The sequence below is a fragment of the Danio rerio genome, chromosome 21, assembly GCF_052040795.2.
Source record: "Danio rerio strain M-AB ecotype USA chromosome 21, GRCz13ab, whole genome shotgun sequence".
NCBI classification, from domain to species: domain Eukaryota; kingdom Metazoa; phylum Chordata; class Actinopteri; order Cypriniformes; family Danionidae; genus Danio; species Danio rerio.
In genome coordinates, this window is record NC_141041.1 from 12,667,143 (window position 1) to 12,683,390 (window position 16,248).

Genomic DNA, 16,248 nt, shown 5'->3' on the forward strand with positions numbered 1-16,248 from the left:
TATTTAGATTAACATGTCTGCTAACATAAAATCTGGCGAAGCTGCAGCTTGATTAATTCCATGTACTAATTGTTAGGGTTTTAAGTGACTCTTTATTTCAGTGAAGAGAAATTACTAATTAAAATGTTGATTTTAACTCATTCAAAATGTGTATTCGGTAATGAAAACAAGTGACTCAGCAAAGACTTAACCAGATATATTAATTTTTAAAAATGTACTATTTTTATAATGTACTGTAGTTTCATCAATATGCAACATTAAAATATTTAGATATTTAAAGTAGACAATACTAAAAGCTGCCAAAACTGTTTATAACAAATAAAAAAAAACTACCCTAATTTTCACTACCCTAAAAATTTAATATTATGTCTCACACCTTTCTTCTTTTTCTCTTTACCCATCTTCCAGTAGCTAAAATGATAAATTAAATAATAAAAAGTCGTTTGAAAATTAAAAAGCCTGTGTTTTTATTATACTTCTGTGATATTTGCACTAAAATAAAATACTACAATAATATTTTTCCCCAAGGCCTCTTATTTTCCCCTCTACCCTTCTTCCATTACTTTTTAAATATATAAAAAAAGAACAAAAAAAAACGGGCTGTGAATAAAAAAAACACTGCTCTTTTTTATCTATAATTAAAAGGCTGACATACTTAAACTTGTCTCTAACCTTTCGTCTTTTTCTCTATCCCATTTCATATCCATACAAAACTGTATTTTATCTCATCTCCTACCTTTCTTCTGTTCGCTCAACCCTTCTTCCAACACTTAAAATTATTAATTAATAAAACCTAAACAAAAACCAATCATTTTTATTGTACGTTTTTGTTGTTTTACTTAAAAAAACGTTCATTTTTTAACTCAGTCCCACAATTTTAAAACATCTCCCACTTTTCTTCTTTTCCTCTATCCCCTTCTTTCAGCACCTAAAACGATTAATAAATTAATAAAACCTAAAAAAAAAAAAAAAATTTTATTGGACATATATGTTGTTTTTGTTACAAAGACTTTCATTTTTTTTAACTCAGTCCCACAATTTAAAAACATCTCCCACTTTTATTCTTTTTCTCCCTTCTTCCAGCATCTAAGATGATTAGTAAATTAATAAAACCTAAAAAAGCCAATCATTTTATTGTACATTTTTTTTGCTTTACTTAAAAAGACTCTCATTTTCTAACTCAGTTCCACAAATTTTAAAACATCTCCCAACTTTCTTCTATTCAACTATCCCCTTCTTCCTGCACCTAAAATTAAATTAATAAAACCTTAAAACGGCAACAATTTTTATTGTACATTTTTGTTGCTTTTTTTTCAAAAGACTTTTATTTTTTAACTGTCCCACAATTTGAAAACATCTCCCACCTTTCTTCTTTTTTTCTCTATCCCCTTCTTCCTGCACCCAAAAAGTCAATGTTTTTAATTGCACCTTTTTATTACTTAACTTTCTTTTATTCCTCTATCCCTTTCTTCCAACACTTAAAATGATTCATGAATTAATACAAATTTAAAAAGCCAATAATTTTTATTTGCACATTTTTTTGTTTTGCTTAAAAAGACTTTCATTATTTAACTCAGTCCCACAATTTTAAAACATCTGCCACCTTTCTTCTTTTCCTCTATCCCCTTCTTCCAGCACCTAAAATGATTAATGAATTAATAAAATTTTAAAACGACAATAGTTTTTATTGAACATTCTTGTTGTTTTACTTACAAAGACTTTCATTTTAACACAGTCCCACAATTTAAAACATATCCCACCTTTCTTCTCTTCCTCAATCCGATTCTTCCAACATGTAAATTTACTAATAAATAATTAAAACACAAATAATTTAACTGCACAATTCAGTAGTTTTAACTTAAGTTAGACCATCATTTTTTTTAACTCAGTCCCTCAAATTTTAAAACATCTCCCCACTCTTCTTCTCTTTCTCTACCGCCTTCTTCCAACACCTAAGATGATTAATAAATGAATAAAACTTAAAAATGTCAATAATGTTTATTGTACATTTTTTTTTAGTTTTAACTTAAAAAGATTGTAATTATTTAACTCCCACAATTTTAAAACATCTCCCACCTTTCTTCTTTTCCTCTATCCCCTTCCTCCAACACCTTTAATGAATAATAATTTGATAAAACCTAAAAAAGCCAATCATTGTATTGCACATTTTTGTTGTTTCACCTAAAAAGACTGCCATTTTTTTAAAACTCATTCCTACATTTTTAAAACATCTCACACCTTTCTTCTTTTTCTCCATCCCCTTCTTCCTGCACCTAAAAAGTCAATACGTTTTTAATTACACCTTTTTATAATTTAACTAAAATTTTAAAAGACTGCAGATTTTTTCATCCTCCACCTTTCTTCTTTCCCTCTATCTCCTTCTTCTAGCACCTAAAATGATTAATAAATAAATTAATAAAATCTAAAAAAAGGCAATAATTTTACTGCATTTTTTTTTTTTGTTCATTCATTTATTTTATTTTCGGCTCAGTCCTTTTATTAATCTGGGGTCGCCACGCACATTTTTGTTATTTACTTAAAGACTTTCATTATTTAACTCAGTCCCACAATTTGAAAACTCCCACCTTTCTTCTTTTTTTCTCTATCCCATTCTTCCTGCAACTAAAAACTAATTACACCTTTTTATTACTTAACTAAAATAAAAAGACTGCAAATTTATCTTAAGCAATAAAAATACTGACTTTTTTGGATGCAAGAAAGAGGGGATAGAGAAAAAAAGAATAAAAGGTGGATCTAAAATAAAAGGACTACAATTTTATCTAATCTCCTATCTTTCTTCTTTTCTCTCAACCCTTCTTCCAGAGCATTCACCTCTCGTTCTTGCGCACAGTGCCACCATATTCCCACCAGGCACACGTATGGTTCGACATGATGCGAGAGTTTCGCTGGAATCACATCATCCTAATAGTCAGTGATGACCACGAAGGCAGAGCAGCGCAGAAAAGACTAGAAACCCTTCTGGAGGAGAGAGAAACCAAGGTAAGACATTCCCAGTTCCATGTCTTTGTGCTTGTATGCAGGCGTGTGTGTGTGTATCAATCGCAAAGGTCTTCTATGTACGTAACTGTTTTACTTTTTTGTCATGTGATCACATCTCTCATGCCATGTTGTAAATGTTTGCTAACATTCTAAAACCAAAGGCGTCAGCCATGTCCGATGTGGTCTGATTCGACCTAATGTGCGTTATTTGCTCATTTCATGTTGCTTTCGACCATAGTCAAAAACTCCTGTGTCTATCCACAACAGGAGCAAAATGAAAACCTTAACCTGGGACGTTGCAAAGCATCAGTGACTGTTTCAACACACTTACACCACATAATCTGGTATTATTTGTAGTTTTGAGCTATACAGTGCCTATACATGTCTAATATTGCAACAATGGGTAAATATGAGCAGGGAAAGATTATTGGTACTGTAAATCTTTTGCCCAAGGTATTAAAAGATATATAAAGAGATATAAATTTTCAGTCAGAAAACAATAACTGCAACAAAAACCAATATCTTTGTTAAAATATATGCGGTACAATTATTAGGACCCCATGGTTTTTCTTGTTGCTCAAGCACTGACTGTGTATTTAATTACAATTAATGATAGCCTTTTTAAGTAAGATAATATTGATAAGATTACAAGAACAATGCAAAATGTGTTTGTTTCAAGTAGCAAACATTTTTGATCAGGAGACCACCAGGAACAACCCTGGAATTCATATGAGCACATTTTTGAAGTAAATTCCCATTGACATTATATACCTTTTACTACACTTGGGTGACTAGAAATAGAAAATTGTTCAAAAGTTTAAAAGTTTCTGGGTAATAAATAAGATGAGGTCAAAGGTCAAACACTTGCCTCTTAAAGGGACAGTTGACCCAAAAATGAAAATTAATTCCCCCTCATGTTATTTCAAACCCTTTTGAGTTTCTTTATTCTGTTGAACACAAAAAAGATATTGTAAAGAAAGCTGAAAACCTGTAACCACTCAATTCCATAGTAGGAAAATTAAATTCCATGGCAGTCACGTCACTGGTTACAGTTTTTAAGCATTCTACACAAAATCTTCTTTTGTGTTCAACAGAAGAAACTTTGAAACAAGTAAAGGATGAGTAAACAAAGACAGAATTTTTGGGTGAACTATCCCTTTAAGCAGTGTTTAATTTGAGGCAGATTTTTTCCGGATCCTGTTCCAGAAAATATCAGATATTTGATAGATATCAGTATTTTATTTAATTTATCCGGCATTAACTTGTGGGTCATGAATACCTGCATGTGTGTGTGTGTGAGAGAGAGAGAGAATGTGAATGAGTGCAAGCGAAGGCTGTGTGGATAGTATGTGTGCGCACACACATGAAGTGAAGTTACCGTGCGCACGTTAAAGCAAAAGTCACGTTTAACTATTGGCCATGAACAATATTTTCAACCAATCAGCTTTCTTACATTTACAGTCACTCTCATTGATTGGTGATTGTTTCGCAAGCAGTGAGCAGCGAAGATAAATAATGGCATAGTGGTCTACCTAAACAAAATTTGTATTTTCAAAATGACAAAGCAGGCAGTCAAGCATATTTACATTTTTTTAAAACCACGAGTAAATGTGATAATGAGCCTGATCAAAAGAGATCTCGAGAAAAAGGAACTGCGTTCCTGGATCAGGATAGCAGGAGACAGAAATTGGTGGTTCATTCCACTGTGGCGACCCCAGATTAATAAAGGGACTAAGCTGAAAAGAAAATTAATGAAAGAATGAACTTAAAATGTTGGTTTACTCAAAAATGAAAATATTGACATTAATTGCTCACCTTTATGTCATTTCAAACCCCTCAGCCCTTCATTCACCTTTGCGACACAAATTTAGATATTTTAGGTGAAATCTGAAAACTCCCTCATCCTCCATAGACTGCAAAGTTTTGACTCGTTCAAAGTTCAGAAAAATACAAAAAACTCCTCAAAACAGAATTTATGACTTTTGTCAACACAGGCTCATTGTGGATACGTACCACAATCTACATTTCTGGAGAGTGTGAATTATACAGCCAGAGGTACTTATGGCTGCATTTCGTCTTTAAAATGAACATCGGCCAGTCAGTCAGTCGACAGTTAGCTGGCCTGGGTTGCTGAGATGTATATTGCGCCCTCTGGTGGATTTATGCGAGAAGAGGATGCATGAGAGAAATTTGAGATCATTAAAAAGCTTACACAGCAGCCTCTGGAGGATTTTCAAAACAAAAACTGCAGGCAGACGAACCTCCACTTACGTATTTTGCTGTCCCCAGAAATGTAGACCTGGGTGCGTATCCGTAATGAGCCTTGGTTGACTTTAGTGGTTCAATCTGAATGTTATCAAGCTGTGAGAATAAGTTAGAATGCACACAAAACAAAAATAACAGCTTCGTTCAACAATTTCTTCTCCTCAGTGTCAGTATATTGCTCGCATTCATCCTTGCGGATAATCATGCGCAAAATTTTGTTTAAAACAAAGCACAGGCACATCTGAGGTAATACATTGACGAGCGCAAAACATGAATGTGCGCAATATACTGATACTGAAGAGAAGAAACAGTTGAATAAAGTCATTATTTTTCTTTTATGTGCACACAAAAGAACTATTGTAGCTTGATTATATTCTGATTGAACCACTGAAGGCATATGATCTGTTCTTAGGATGATTTTTGGTATTTTTCTGGACGAGTTGGGACTGTTGCTGTCTATGGAGGATGGGGGAGCTCTCCGATTTCACATAAAATATCATAATTTTTGTTCTGAAGATGAACGAATGTCTTAGGTGGTTGGTTAATTAATAACATCAGTTTCATTTTTAGCTTTTAGCTTCTTCAGATTTATTGTTAATATTTTGAGTGGAAGGTTGAAAGGTTAAACAACAAAAACAGCTTTTTTTGTTCATATTTACCAAGGGTGCAAATATTAGTGTATAGCACTGTATGTGTAACTCTTGCAATTGGCGAGTCTATTGTCAGTGTCTTGTGAAGTGGTTCAAAGCTGTGATTGTTTCAAATCAACAGTGGTGCATTATGGGAATTATGTTCTTGCTCGGTTTCCTTGGGGATGAAAACTAAATCACCATTCCACATCCCCCCTGCTCGGCGCTGAGGTAATTATTGTTGCCCTCATTGCAGCGAGAGATTATTAACAGTGAAACTATTTAGATAGGGTGTGAATTGAGCTACTTACCCACAGAGACTGTTTCAATGCAGACTGTTACACAACTGCTGTATTTTAATGTCTATCTCTCTTTCTATTATTATCAGGAGTATGATGCATGTTTTTTTTTCCATGGCCATTGTTCAAAAGGTGTCCTATAAGACAAAAAAGAAAACACTTAGCAAAAGTGGTAAACATATCTGACTATATAATCAAATTCCATATATAATTTATTAATGGCTCAATGACAAACAGCAAAAATAGACTATCATGCATTTTTATTATGATTTAAATAATACACAATGTCTAATAATCAATGTCCAGCTATAAAATAATTTGAAATCTATATTTTGCCACTATCTTTCAAACCTTTAACTCATTTGCAAGCAAGAAATCTTTACTTCAAAATAATTTGGTATAGTCACTTATTATTCTATACATTTGCATGTAACATGTATTTAATATGTTCTCTGTGTATATGCAGTCACCAAAACGAGACCCATATATAACTTGATTCTAAAGCAAGTGAAAATAGGCGATTTCTGCCATAAAGTTAAAACAAATACATACTTATTGTGTACAAATACGTTCATATAATTAGAATTGGAGCTCTTTCCCTCTTCAATGTAACTGTCGTTACTCTCTTTTGTTCTTATATGATTCTATGCTCATGGAAAGCATGATGTTAAATAAATAAATTTTCCTCGGCTGCAAAATGTGATGAAAACCTAGGCAAGATAAGTCATTAGTGAGAATGAGTCATAGTTATTCTCCATGAAATCGTTCTTGTTTATAGTAGTATGAAATTAAGTGTAATTAAGCTTTTGTGAAATTAAAATAATATTTCTTAGTACATTTTGTTATACTAACAGCTTTAGTTTGTAGTGATCATGTATGTTCTGGTTGAGAGTGGCCGTGCAAACTAGAGTGAATCTTAAAATTTTTATAAGACCATTAAAACGCCCACCCAGCATTCCCAGGAGAACATTATTTCAGATTTTTAAAGCAATACACACATTTGCACTTTATTAAATATAAGCTTTTGAAAGTAAAGAACATCTTTATATGGCCTTTCATGCTTAAGTTTTAAATTGCCACCCAAAACACAGAATGAGAGTTTCTTCAACCCAGCAGTCATTTTGTATCCTTGTCTGCCAGGCTCTCTTTTTTTCTTATTTAAAGCGTGACTTCTTTTTATAATTCAGAACATCAAGCTCCCTAGGCTTTCAGAAGAAATTATCAAAAATTGCGGTAAAACACTGAGGAAGATGCACCTTTATCTGTAATAGTAATGTGCACTTTTTAAGGTTAGATCAGGTACAAAGGTGTACCTTTGATCCCAGAAACAAGCTAAAAGCACACATTTTCCTCAGAGTACTTTTATCTTACATCTGGCTTCTGTTTAATTTATGTACAGAATTTTAGCTCCTGCACTTATGATATTTTCTGTAATTTTGTTCCCATTTGTCTTTAAATGACTACAAAAGATACACAAAACCAAATTCTTACTTAATACTTATTAAAAAATGCAGAACATATACAGTTGAAGTCAATATTATTAGCCCTCCTGAGTATTTTTTCTCAAAATTTATGTTCAACATAAATATTTTTTCAACACATTTCTAAAGATATTAGTTTTAATAACTAATCTGATTTATTTTATCTTTGTCATGATGACAGTACATAATATTTCACTAGATATTGTTGAAGATACTAGTATTCAGCTGTGACATTTAAAGACATTTAAAGGTTATCAAAGTTAGGCAAGTTAGAGTAATTAGGAAAGTCATTGTATAATGATGGTCTCTTCTGTGAACAATTGAAAAAAAGATTGATTAAGAGGGCTAAAAATATTGACCTTAAAATGTTTTTAAAAAAAATAATAACTACTTTTATTGTAGCTGAAATAAAACAAATACGTTTTTAAAATATTATGATAATTATAGTAAAAAAATTCCTTGCTCTGTTAAACATTATTTGTAAAATATATAAAAATGAAAAGAAAATTTTACAGGATGGCTGATAATTTTGACTATATATAAATAAAACATATATGTGACCATATAACATATGTGACCACAAAACCAGTAAACTCTATACAACACATGGTCAAAGATACTGCTTTTTATGTATCCCAAAAATGATAAGAATATTAAGAAAATATCATGTTCTGAAGATATTTTGTTAAATATCCTATAATGTAGATTTTAAATAGTGATATAGCATGCTAAGTACTTAATTTGGATAACTTTAAAGGTGTTTTTTTTTATATTTAGATTGTATTTGGAAGCCTTAGATTCATTTACTTTCATTTAACAAATATTTGTTGAAGTCAGAATTGTTAACCCCCCTGAATTATTAGCCCCCTGCTTATTTTCCCCCCAATTTCTGTTTAACGAAGAGATTTTTTCAACACATTTCTAAACATAATATTTTTAATAACTCATTTTTAATAACTGATTTATTTTATCTTTGCCATTATGACAGTAAATAATATTTTACCAGACATTTTTCAAGACACTTCTATACAGCTTAAAGTGACATTTAAAGGCTTAACTAGGTTCATTAGGTTAACTAGGCAGGTTAGGGTAATTAGGCAAGTTACTGAATAATGATGGTTTGTTCTTTAAACTATCAAAAAAATATATGGCTCAAAGGGGCTAATAATTTTGACAGTTCAATTTTTTTGATCAAAAACTGCTTTTATTCTAGCCAAAATAAAACAAATAAGACTTTCTCTTAAAAAAATATTACAGGACATACTGTGAAAATGTTCTTGCTCCGTTAAACATTATTTGGGCATCAATAAAAAAAAAGGGGGGGGGGGAGGGGGGGGTGTCTAATAATTCTATATGACCAGAAAACCAGTAAAATCTATACAATACATGGGTCAAAGATACTGCTTTTCATGTATCGCAAAAATCATTAGAATTTTAAGAAAAGATCATGCTCTATGAAGATATTTTGTTAAATGGTTTGAGTTGCTTTAACCTATTGGGTTTTACAGTACTCAGTTGGTTTGTGCTCTCTTCATTTATTGGGTTTTACTGAGCTCAAATTGCTTTGTTTACTCAAATGGATTAAGTTCACAGTACTCATTTGGGTTAGTTTTTGAACTTAAATGGTTTGTTGCAATCGGTTTCCTCAAATAGTTTTCGGGTTTTACAGTGTAGTAATATGTACCCTGAACCACAAAACTAAAGTAAGATGCATGAGCAAATCTTTTGCAATAGCTAAAATACAATGTATTGGTCAAAATGATAGATTTTTCTCTTATGCCAAAAATCTAAGATTTTATCCAAGATCATCTTCCACGGAGATGATTTGCTTAAATATACAACCTAACTAATCTTTTCTTATCTAAACTAAACATACATTAATAGAGATTTGTTCAGGTTTCAGATGATGATTGATAAACCTCAAGCTGAAAAAAACTAACCCTTATGACTGTTTTGTGGTAGATACTGTATATAAATAAAACCAGATTGCTTAAATTACAATTGATTTTTCCTTGCTAGTATATTCTAATACGGTTCGGAAACAGAGTCTATATTTATGCACTGTGTGCCAAGGATCGTTTTCATATAGTCCTTCTACTATCAGTTTACAAGAGTGTTGGTTATAATGAGCTACTTCCAGAGCAGACACAGCGGGGTTCATGACTGCAGCTTGAGTTTGGTTAAAGAGGTGCTCAGGAAAGGCCAGTATGTATTCACCTTCCTAATTTCCTTTGAGGTGGCGCAATGAGCAAATGCCACGACACACATATAGGTCACGCATAATTTCAGAAGCATGAAATGAGAATCGCATGAGAGCACGTCTTGCCTATTGCAGTATTAGGGCAGTGTTGTGTGTCTGAGTGAGGAAGGTTTATTTATAACACTGCAAAATGGCACCGTTTGAGCCAGGGTTTCCCCCGAGGCCCCTGCCCTCGAAAATACAGCACAACTCAAGATGGTGCAGCAGAAAATGGTTGTTTTTGTGCCCCCGCAAATCACACTCAGCAAAATCTGCATTATTATTGAGTGATTTGTTTACTTGGCAGCCAGTCGCAGTGGTCTGTCATCTTTATTGAATTTGAAGTCATGTAGCATTAATAATTCAGTAGGCGTTCACACACTGCTGCAGGTATACTGATCTGTATTGATGAAAACACACCATTTGGTTGCTTAAAGGGTTAGTTTACCCCAAAATTACAATCCTGTCATCCTTTTCTTAATCCTCATGTTGTTCTTAACCCATATTTTTGCTCATTTTCGAGGGAAAATTTAAGATATCTGTTCCTTCATTAAAAGTTGATTGACCCAACAGTTTAAAATGTTCATAAAGAGATTAAAAAATTAATCTGTATGACTTGAACTGTTTAGTCCGAGTCTTCTGAACATATTTTATTGAGGTTTTTAGTCACATAAATGCTTATCAGCAAACAATGTTTGTGATTTACAGTTTCATATTTGGCCATGAAAGCTCAGCCATGCTTGCTTGACGAGTGAGAACCAGGTTAGTTCTTGTGTATAATGTGACACGTTTAATCTTCCACAAGAACAAATGAGATTTATAAGCAAGTATGGTTGCGCTTAAGCTTATAATTACTGGTCAATGTTTACGTCGAATAAAAAAAACAAAATTGAATACTTAGTTCAAGGATGTTCACAAATAATTTGAAATACATTTGGGTTGAATAGACTTTCAATGGAGGGACAGAAATCTTTCAGATTTTATTTAACAACTTCCTATTAAACAACAAATAAACTTGTGTTTGTAATACGAATCAATATCTTACAGGTTCAGAATGACATGAGTGTAAGAATTTTCACATATGAAATATTTTTAATGAAATCTGAAATTTTTATGTTCCTCTATTAAAAAACCCAAAACATCTATGAAGTTAATGTGAATTTAGTGGTTTATTCTGGGTATTAAGAGACACCATTGAGCTGATGAGCTTCCAAAAGAACCAGTGAGGTTTACGATCATGTCCCCTCTAAAGACTTGGATCAAACCGTCTGATTTACTTTTGATCGCTGCATGAATACACTTTCAATGGAGGGACAAAATCTCAGATTTTATTTTATAATAAACCTTAAATTTTGGGATGAACTAAGAATGAATGTGTAATGTTAGCATTTTACTATCCATGTATGCCAGATAGTCTTTGATGTTTTTTGCAAGTCCCAGTGTTAGGGCTTCAAATTTGGAGCAGAAAAGTGAAAATTTGTTGGTTGCTTTACTGCCCATCATTTTCAGCTGTTTATAATATTCTTCTGTGTCTGCATATTTTCTCTGTGCACATTACTCATCAGAATAAAAAAAGGAACTATGAAAACCAAGACCAACTGTCCTATGACAACAAGAGAGGACCTAAGGTATATTTGCATGGTCAATGCACGCCGCCCTCCAAAATCTCTAAACGTAGCTACTAGAACCAGCCCAACCAATCACCGGCCAACCCAGAAATGCCCTTCTCTTGGTAGCACGTGTTTCTTTTTACGTTGAGACGTTACTTTTCCCTTTTTTCATGATTTAAGTGAAGAATGGATTTATTTTGAACGATTATTATTTCCGTTTAAAAAAAAAAAAAAGTTGAAAACGCTCCGCTTCTTTCATTACCATTTTTTCCTTTTTAATAAAGGATGATGCATGATTCAGATTAAAAAAAAAAAAAAGCAAGCCCATTCCTTTGTGGAGATCCGAAAGTTTGGGACACTCTCTCTCAGATTCTACTTCCTATTGCAGCATCCCCTCGTTGCTCTTTTTTTCTCGACTCTTTTTCTTTGGGGAAATGGCGTTCTCTCACCTGTCACTCCCCTTTCCACCTATTTTTAATTTCCGGTTGCATCGGTCTCACTCCCCGAAACCGCTAACATGCACGTCCTTCTCTGAAGCCTTGATAACCCTCAGTTTGCATGCGACAATGCCGAATTTTTTTGATTTTCAAGCTTTTTTATTCTTTTATTTTTTCATTTTGAAGCAGTTTCCCTGGAACTCTATAATTTTCCCCCTTTTTCAGTCCTAGAAAAGAAAAAACAAACATCCAAACCAACCAAACCAAGTGCTAAATGAGGCAGCATGGTTCAGTTATGAAAGTTACTAGCATCTTTGACTGATTGTGTACCCCAATCTCAGGCCGAGAAAGTGCTTCAGTTCAACCAGGAGACTAACTTAACTGCCCTGCTCCTGGAGGCCAAAGAGTTGGAGGCCAGAGTGATCATTCTCTCTGCCAGGTAAGAGGTTTACTGCTAGGTTTTTCATATCAGCAGCCTGCCTAAATCTCTGCGGTTCACTCTTCTCTCTGTAATTACCTGCAAAAGAGTAATGAATCAAGATGAGTCATACGCATATTAATTATTCTTTTCACCCTGCTGAATAGACCAGCATATGTTGTGTTTTATATTCGTGAGCTTCTTAAAGCAATATTCTAGATAATAGAATTAAAAGTTTGACCACACAACTGTGTGCCAAGCATATTATAGTATACCAAAACTATTAAAATCAATTTATTTTTTATAATGACACTGAAATAAAATATTGAAACTAATCAAAATGGTCCATATTTTAATGTAAAAAAATAAGATTATATTTGTAACAAATAAACAGTCATTAATTAACATTTATTAAATGTCTTAAGATGCCAATAATCCATTAGCTAATATTATTTAATGCAACTTGAACTGTATCCACTGTATGAATGAAAACAAATATTGAAACAAATCAAAACAGTCCGTATGTTGATGTAAAAAATAAGGTCCTATTTTCTACAAATAAATAAACTCATTAATTAACATTTATCAAATGTATTATGATGCTAATAACCCATTAGCTAATATTATTTAATGCAACTTGGCTAACATGAACCAACTATCCACTCTGAATGAAAACAAACATTGAAACAAATCAAAACGGTCCATATTTTAATGTAAAAAAAAAATTCTATTTGTAACAAATAAATAAACTCATTAATTAACATGTATTGAGAATCCTAATAATACATTGGCTAATATTATTTAATGCAACTTTGCTATCATGAGCTAACTGTATCTACCGTATGAATGAACTGCTGTTTTTCCTTAAACTGATTAATAAACACTGTTATTATGTATTACTCATTGTAAGATAACATTAGTTAATGCATTAATATTAATTAACCTTATTGTAAATAGTTACTAAAAACTAAATTGTAAATAATGCTGAAACCCCAAAAACATTTTAAATGTAAATTTTAATGTATTCAAAATGTTTAAATAGTAATTAAAAGTAACTACATAATCAGGTAATAAATAAGGTTTAATAAATTATTTAATTTGTTATAAAATCTGGAGCATCACATTTTATATTATGCAAAAACTTGCCCCATTTATTGTACTTACAATGCAAGTTCATCACTCCAAGGTTTCTTTTTTTAGCTAAATTTATAAGAAACCTATGAAATAACCAACTTATCGATTAAGACTTTTAAAATTTAAAGGTTATTTTTAATAATTTTGGTAGTACCAGTAATAAACCAGCTGGCCTTTTCAGCAGGATAGGCCTTAGACAGCTCTGAAATAAATGACACCAAAAAAGTCTCAACAATGGGTTTACAAAACAATTTCATACATCAGTGAGCTTCTCATATTCCAGTCAGCTGTTGTAAACCTGTCTGTCTGCCTTTAGCGAGGAAGATGCAGCCGCCGTGTACAAAACAGCACGCTTCCTCAACATGACAGGCTCAGGCTATGTTTGGCTGGTCGGGGAGCGTGAGATGTCCGGTAAAGCTTTGAGCGAGGCCCCTGATGGTACGTACGCCCACTTTAGTACAACTGAGACAGAAGCAGAGGAAGAAAAGAACCCATTTGTCTCAGCTAACTTGAAAAGTGGGGCGATTTTAATGATGAAGTCAAAAGTGGATGTTTGTGTGTGTGTGTGTGTGTGTGTGTACGAATAAACCGTTTAAACATTTAAGCACTTTATGTGTTTAAAGGTTTTAAACGAGTCACTTTAGATTACACCGTAATCGTTGTATTCTCTGGTTCACTTACAAGATTAATTACAACAGTGAACCCAATGTTGACCTCTATAGGTTTAATTAAGAAGTTCACATGAAGAGGTTTTTGGTTGAACATGTATGAGTGTTAATTCAAAGAGTGTGGTTTTATCATATTATGTTTATTATATTAATAGTTTGGTTTTCGTGAATTTAAAAAGGGTGTTTTTCAACCCTGCCTTTGACGTGGTATTGGTAAGCTACAAATGGCCTTTTATGTGCACTGCACTAGTTGCACTTTATGTTCTTCACACAACTGTCATTGTTGCTCCCAACACACTTGCTCACCTTTTATCCTTTTATGTGGAGTCTTCAGTGTAAACTTTCTTCAAACCCTGCTCCAACAACAAAAAACTCAGCTGAAGTTGGATTTATGTATGAAGTATACCTGAATTCTGATATATTTCATCAATATGTGTGTTAGTTGGTGTTTCACCAATTGGAAATGACTTACCACAGTTTGGGCATAGGTGGCACTTGTGTGCTCCATTAAATCCAACCTCAGGGGTCCCAGCCTGCATTTTGGGCAAAATGCATCAGGCTGTATGCCTGTGAAGAACAGAAGCATTTAATTTCCATGCTTATTCTGATTGGCTAAAGCTATCAGTTGGGAACAATTTGACAAAACATGATCTGATGTCTGATTTGAGAATCACTTACCCATGATGGCTCAAAGGGCGACCCTATGGGTTTTTTCGTGTTGGAAAGGGCTCCAAAAAGTCAAGGGTGAACATCTCACTGCTTCCTTTCTAACATCAACACCTAGGGCTGATTGGCCTCCAGCTCATCAACGGCAAGAATGAGTCGGCACACATCAGCGATGCTGTTGCTGTTGTAGCCCAGTCCATCCAAGAGCTCTTCGAGAAAGAAAACATCACAGAACCTCCAAGGGGTTGCGTTGGCAATACTAACATCTGGAAGACTGGTCCACTCTTTAAAAGGCCAGTACTAGCAAAGATTATGCATGCAGCTGACCAGTTTCATTTAATTTTGTATGATTTGTTATCATTTTACTCAACATCTTGCTTGAGGGGGCATCCGTCTCATTCTTTGATGGGTTTTGACAACCACAGACAGATGTTCATAGTGATCTAAAAGCGCTGTCACAACACATGATATTTCGTCTATGCAATTTTTCATGCATCACATAGAAAAAAAAGTTACTCACAGGTCAATACTGGCTATGCTCTACAGAGTATTGATGTCTTCCAAGTACCCAGAGGGCCTAACAGGACGCGTTGAGTTCAATGATGACGGCGACAGAAAGTATGCTCATTACAGCATCCTCAACTACCAGAAGAGCAGACTGATTCAAGTTGGCATTTACAACGGAACACAAGTATGAGTCTTTTTTTTCGCAGTGTTTAATTTATAATTTGACGACATGGGTACTGAATTTTGCATTGCTTCCAGTGAGCCATACAAAAATACATTATATAGAAGAAAGAAACTTTCAAGGCGACAGAGGTATAGTTATAATCAAAGCCAACTGTGTAATGGCACTTTTGGAATCTAGGCAAATGTTTTCAGAGCACTGAACAAAGATTATAGCTATGCCTGTTAATCACCTCCTATAATTATCTGCTTCATCAGGTGGTGATGAATAAACAAAGGAAGATCATTTGGCCTGGCGGTGAAACAGAGAGACCGAGAGGATTCCAGATGTCTACTCGATTAAAGGTGCACGGTCCTTATTGTTTATCTAAATAATTAGGGTCATGAATTAGTTTAAGGAAATTACCAGAATGTCTTAAAGCTGAACAAAACCCTATCCATCTACTGTAGATAGTGACCATTCATCAGGAACCCTTTGTGTATGTGAAGCCAACTACGCTGGAAGGGACCTGCAAGGAAGAGTACACACCCAATGGAGTCTTAATTAAAAAGGTGATCTGCACTGGACCGAATGAGACCATCCCAGGTAACACATCAGGGACGTTTATATTGTCACTGTGCTTTTCTACATCCGCCGTCTGGAGATACATACATACATATATATGCAGCAGGTATTTATATATGTATGAATGTAGCAAGTGACCAGCGTGACTCT

At 33.7% G+C, this 16,248-nt stretch overlaps 1 protein-coding gene and 1 long non-coding RNA gene across 20 annotated transcripts in view; one reads left to right on the forward strand and one right to left on the reverse strand.

Annotated features, from left to right (window-relative positions):
- The window catches only part of grin1a (glutamate receptor, ionotropic, N-methyl D-aspartate 1a), a 34,352-nt gene that overhangs the window by 5,946 nt on the left and 12,158 nt on the right, over positions 1-16,248 (forward strand). For 5 of the 19 annotated variants that reach the window (NM_001076714.2, XM_087300301.1, XM_087300307.1 and 2 more), the window contains exons 3-10: positions 2,824-3,000; positions 11,479-11,541; positions 12,302-12,399; positions 13,829-13,950; positions 14,965-15,139; positions 15,393-15,537; positions 15,792-15,878; positions 15,984-16,119. In NM_001076714.2, the coding sequence (NP_001070182.2) occupies positions 2,824-3,000; positions 11,479-11,541; positions 12,302-12,399; positions 13,829-13,950; positions 14,965-15,139; positions 15,393-15,537; positions 15,792-15,878; positions 15,984-16,119 (1,003 nt within the window). Of the gene's footprint in view, positions 1-2,823; positions 3,001-11,478; positions 11,542-12,301; positions 12,400-13,828; positions 13,951-14,964; positions 15,140-15,392; positions 15,538-15,791; positions 15,879-15,983; positions 16,136-16,248 lie in introns of all 19 variants that reach the window. The other 14 variants (XM_087300300.1, XM_087300306.1, XM_087300302.1 and 11 more) reach the window with 5 other exon arrangements.
- On the reverse strand, positions 11,693-16,128 carry LOC141379991 (uncharacterized). Its single transcript, XR_015520045.1, has 5 exons — positions 14,859-16,128; positions 14,653-14,747; positions 14,487-14,533; positions 13,772-13,974; positions 11,693-12,477 (listed from the first exon to the last, which is right to left on the reverse strand). It is a non-coding gene; the product is annotated as an uncharacterized LOC141379991 (long non-coding RNA).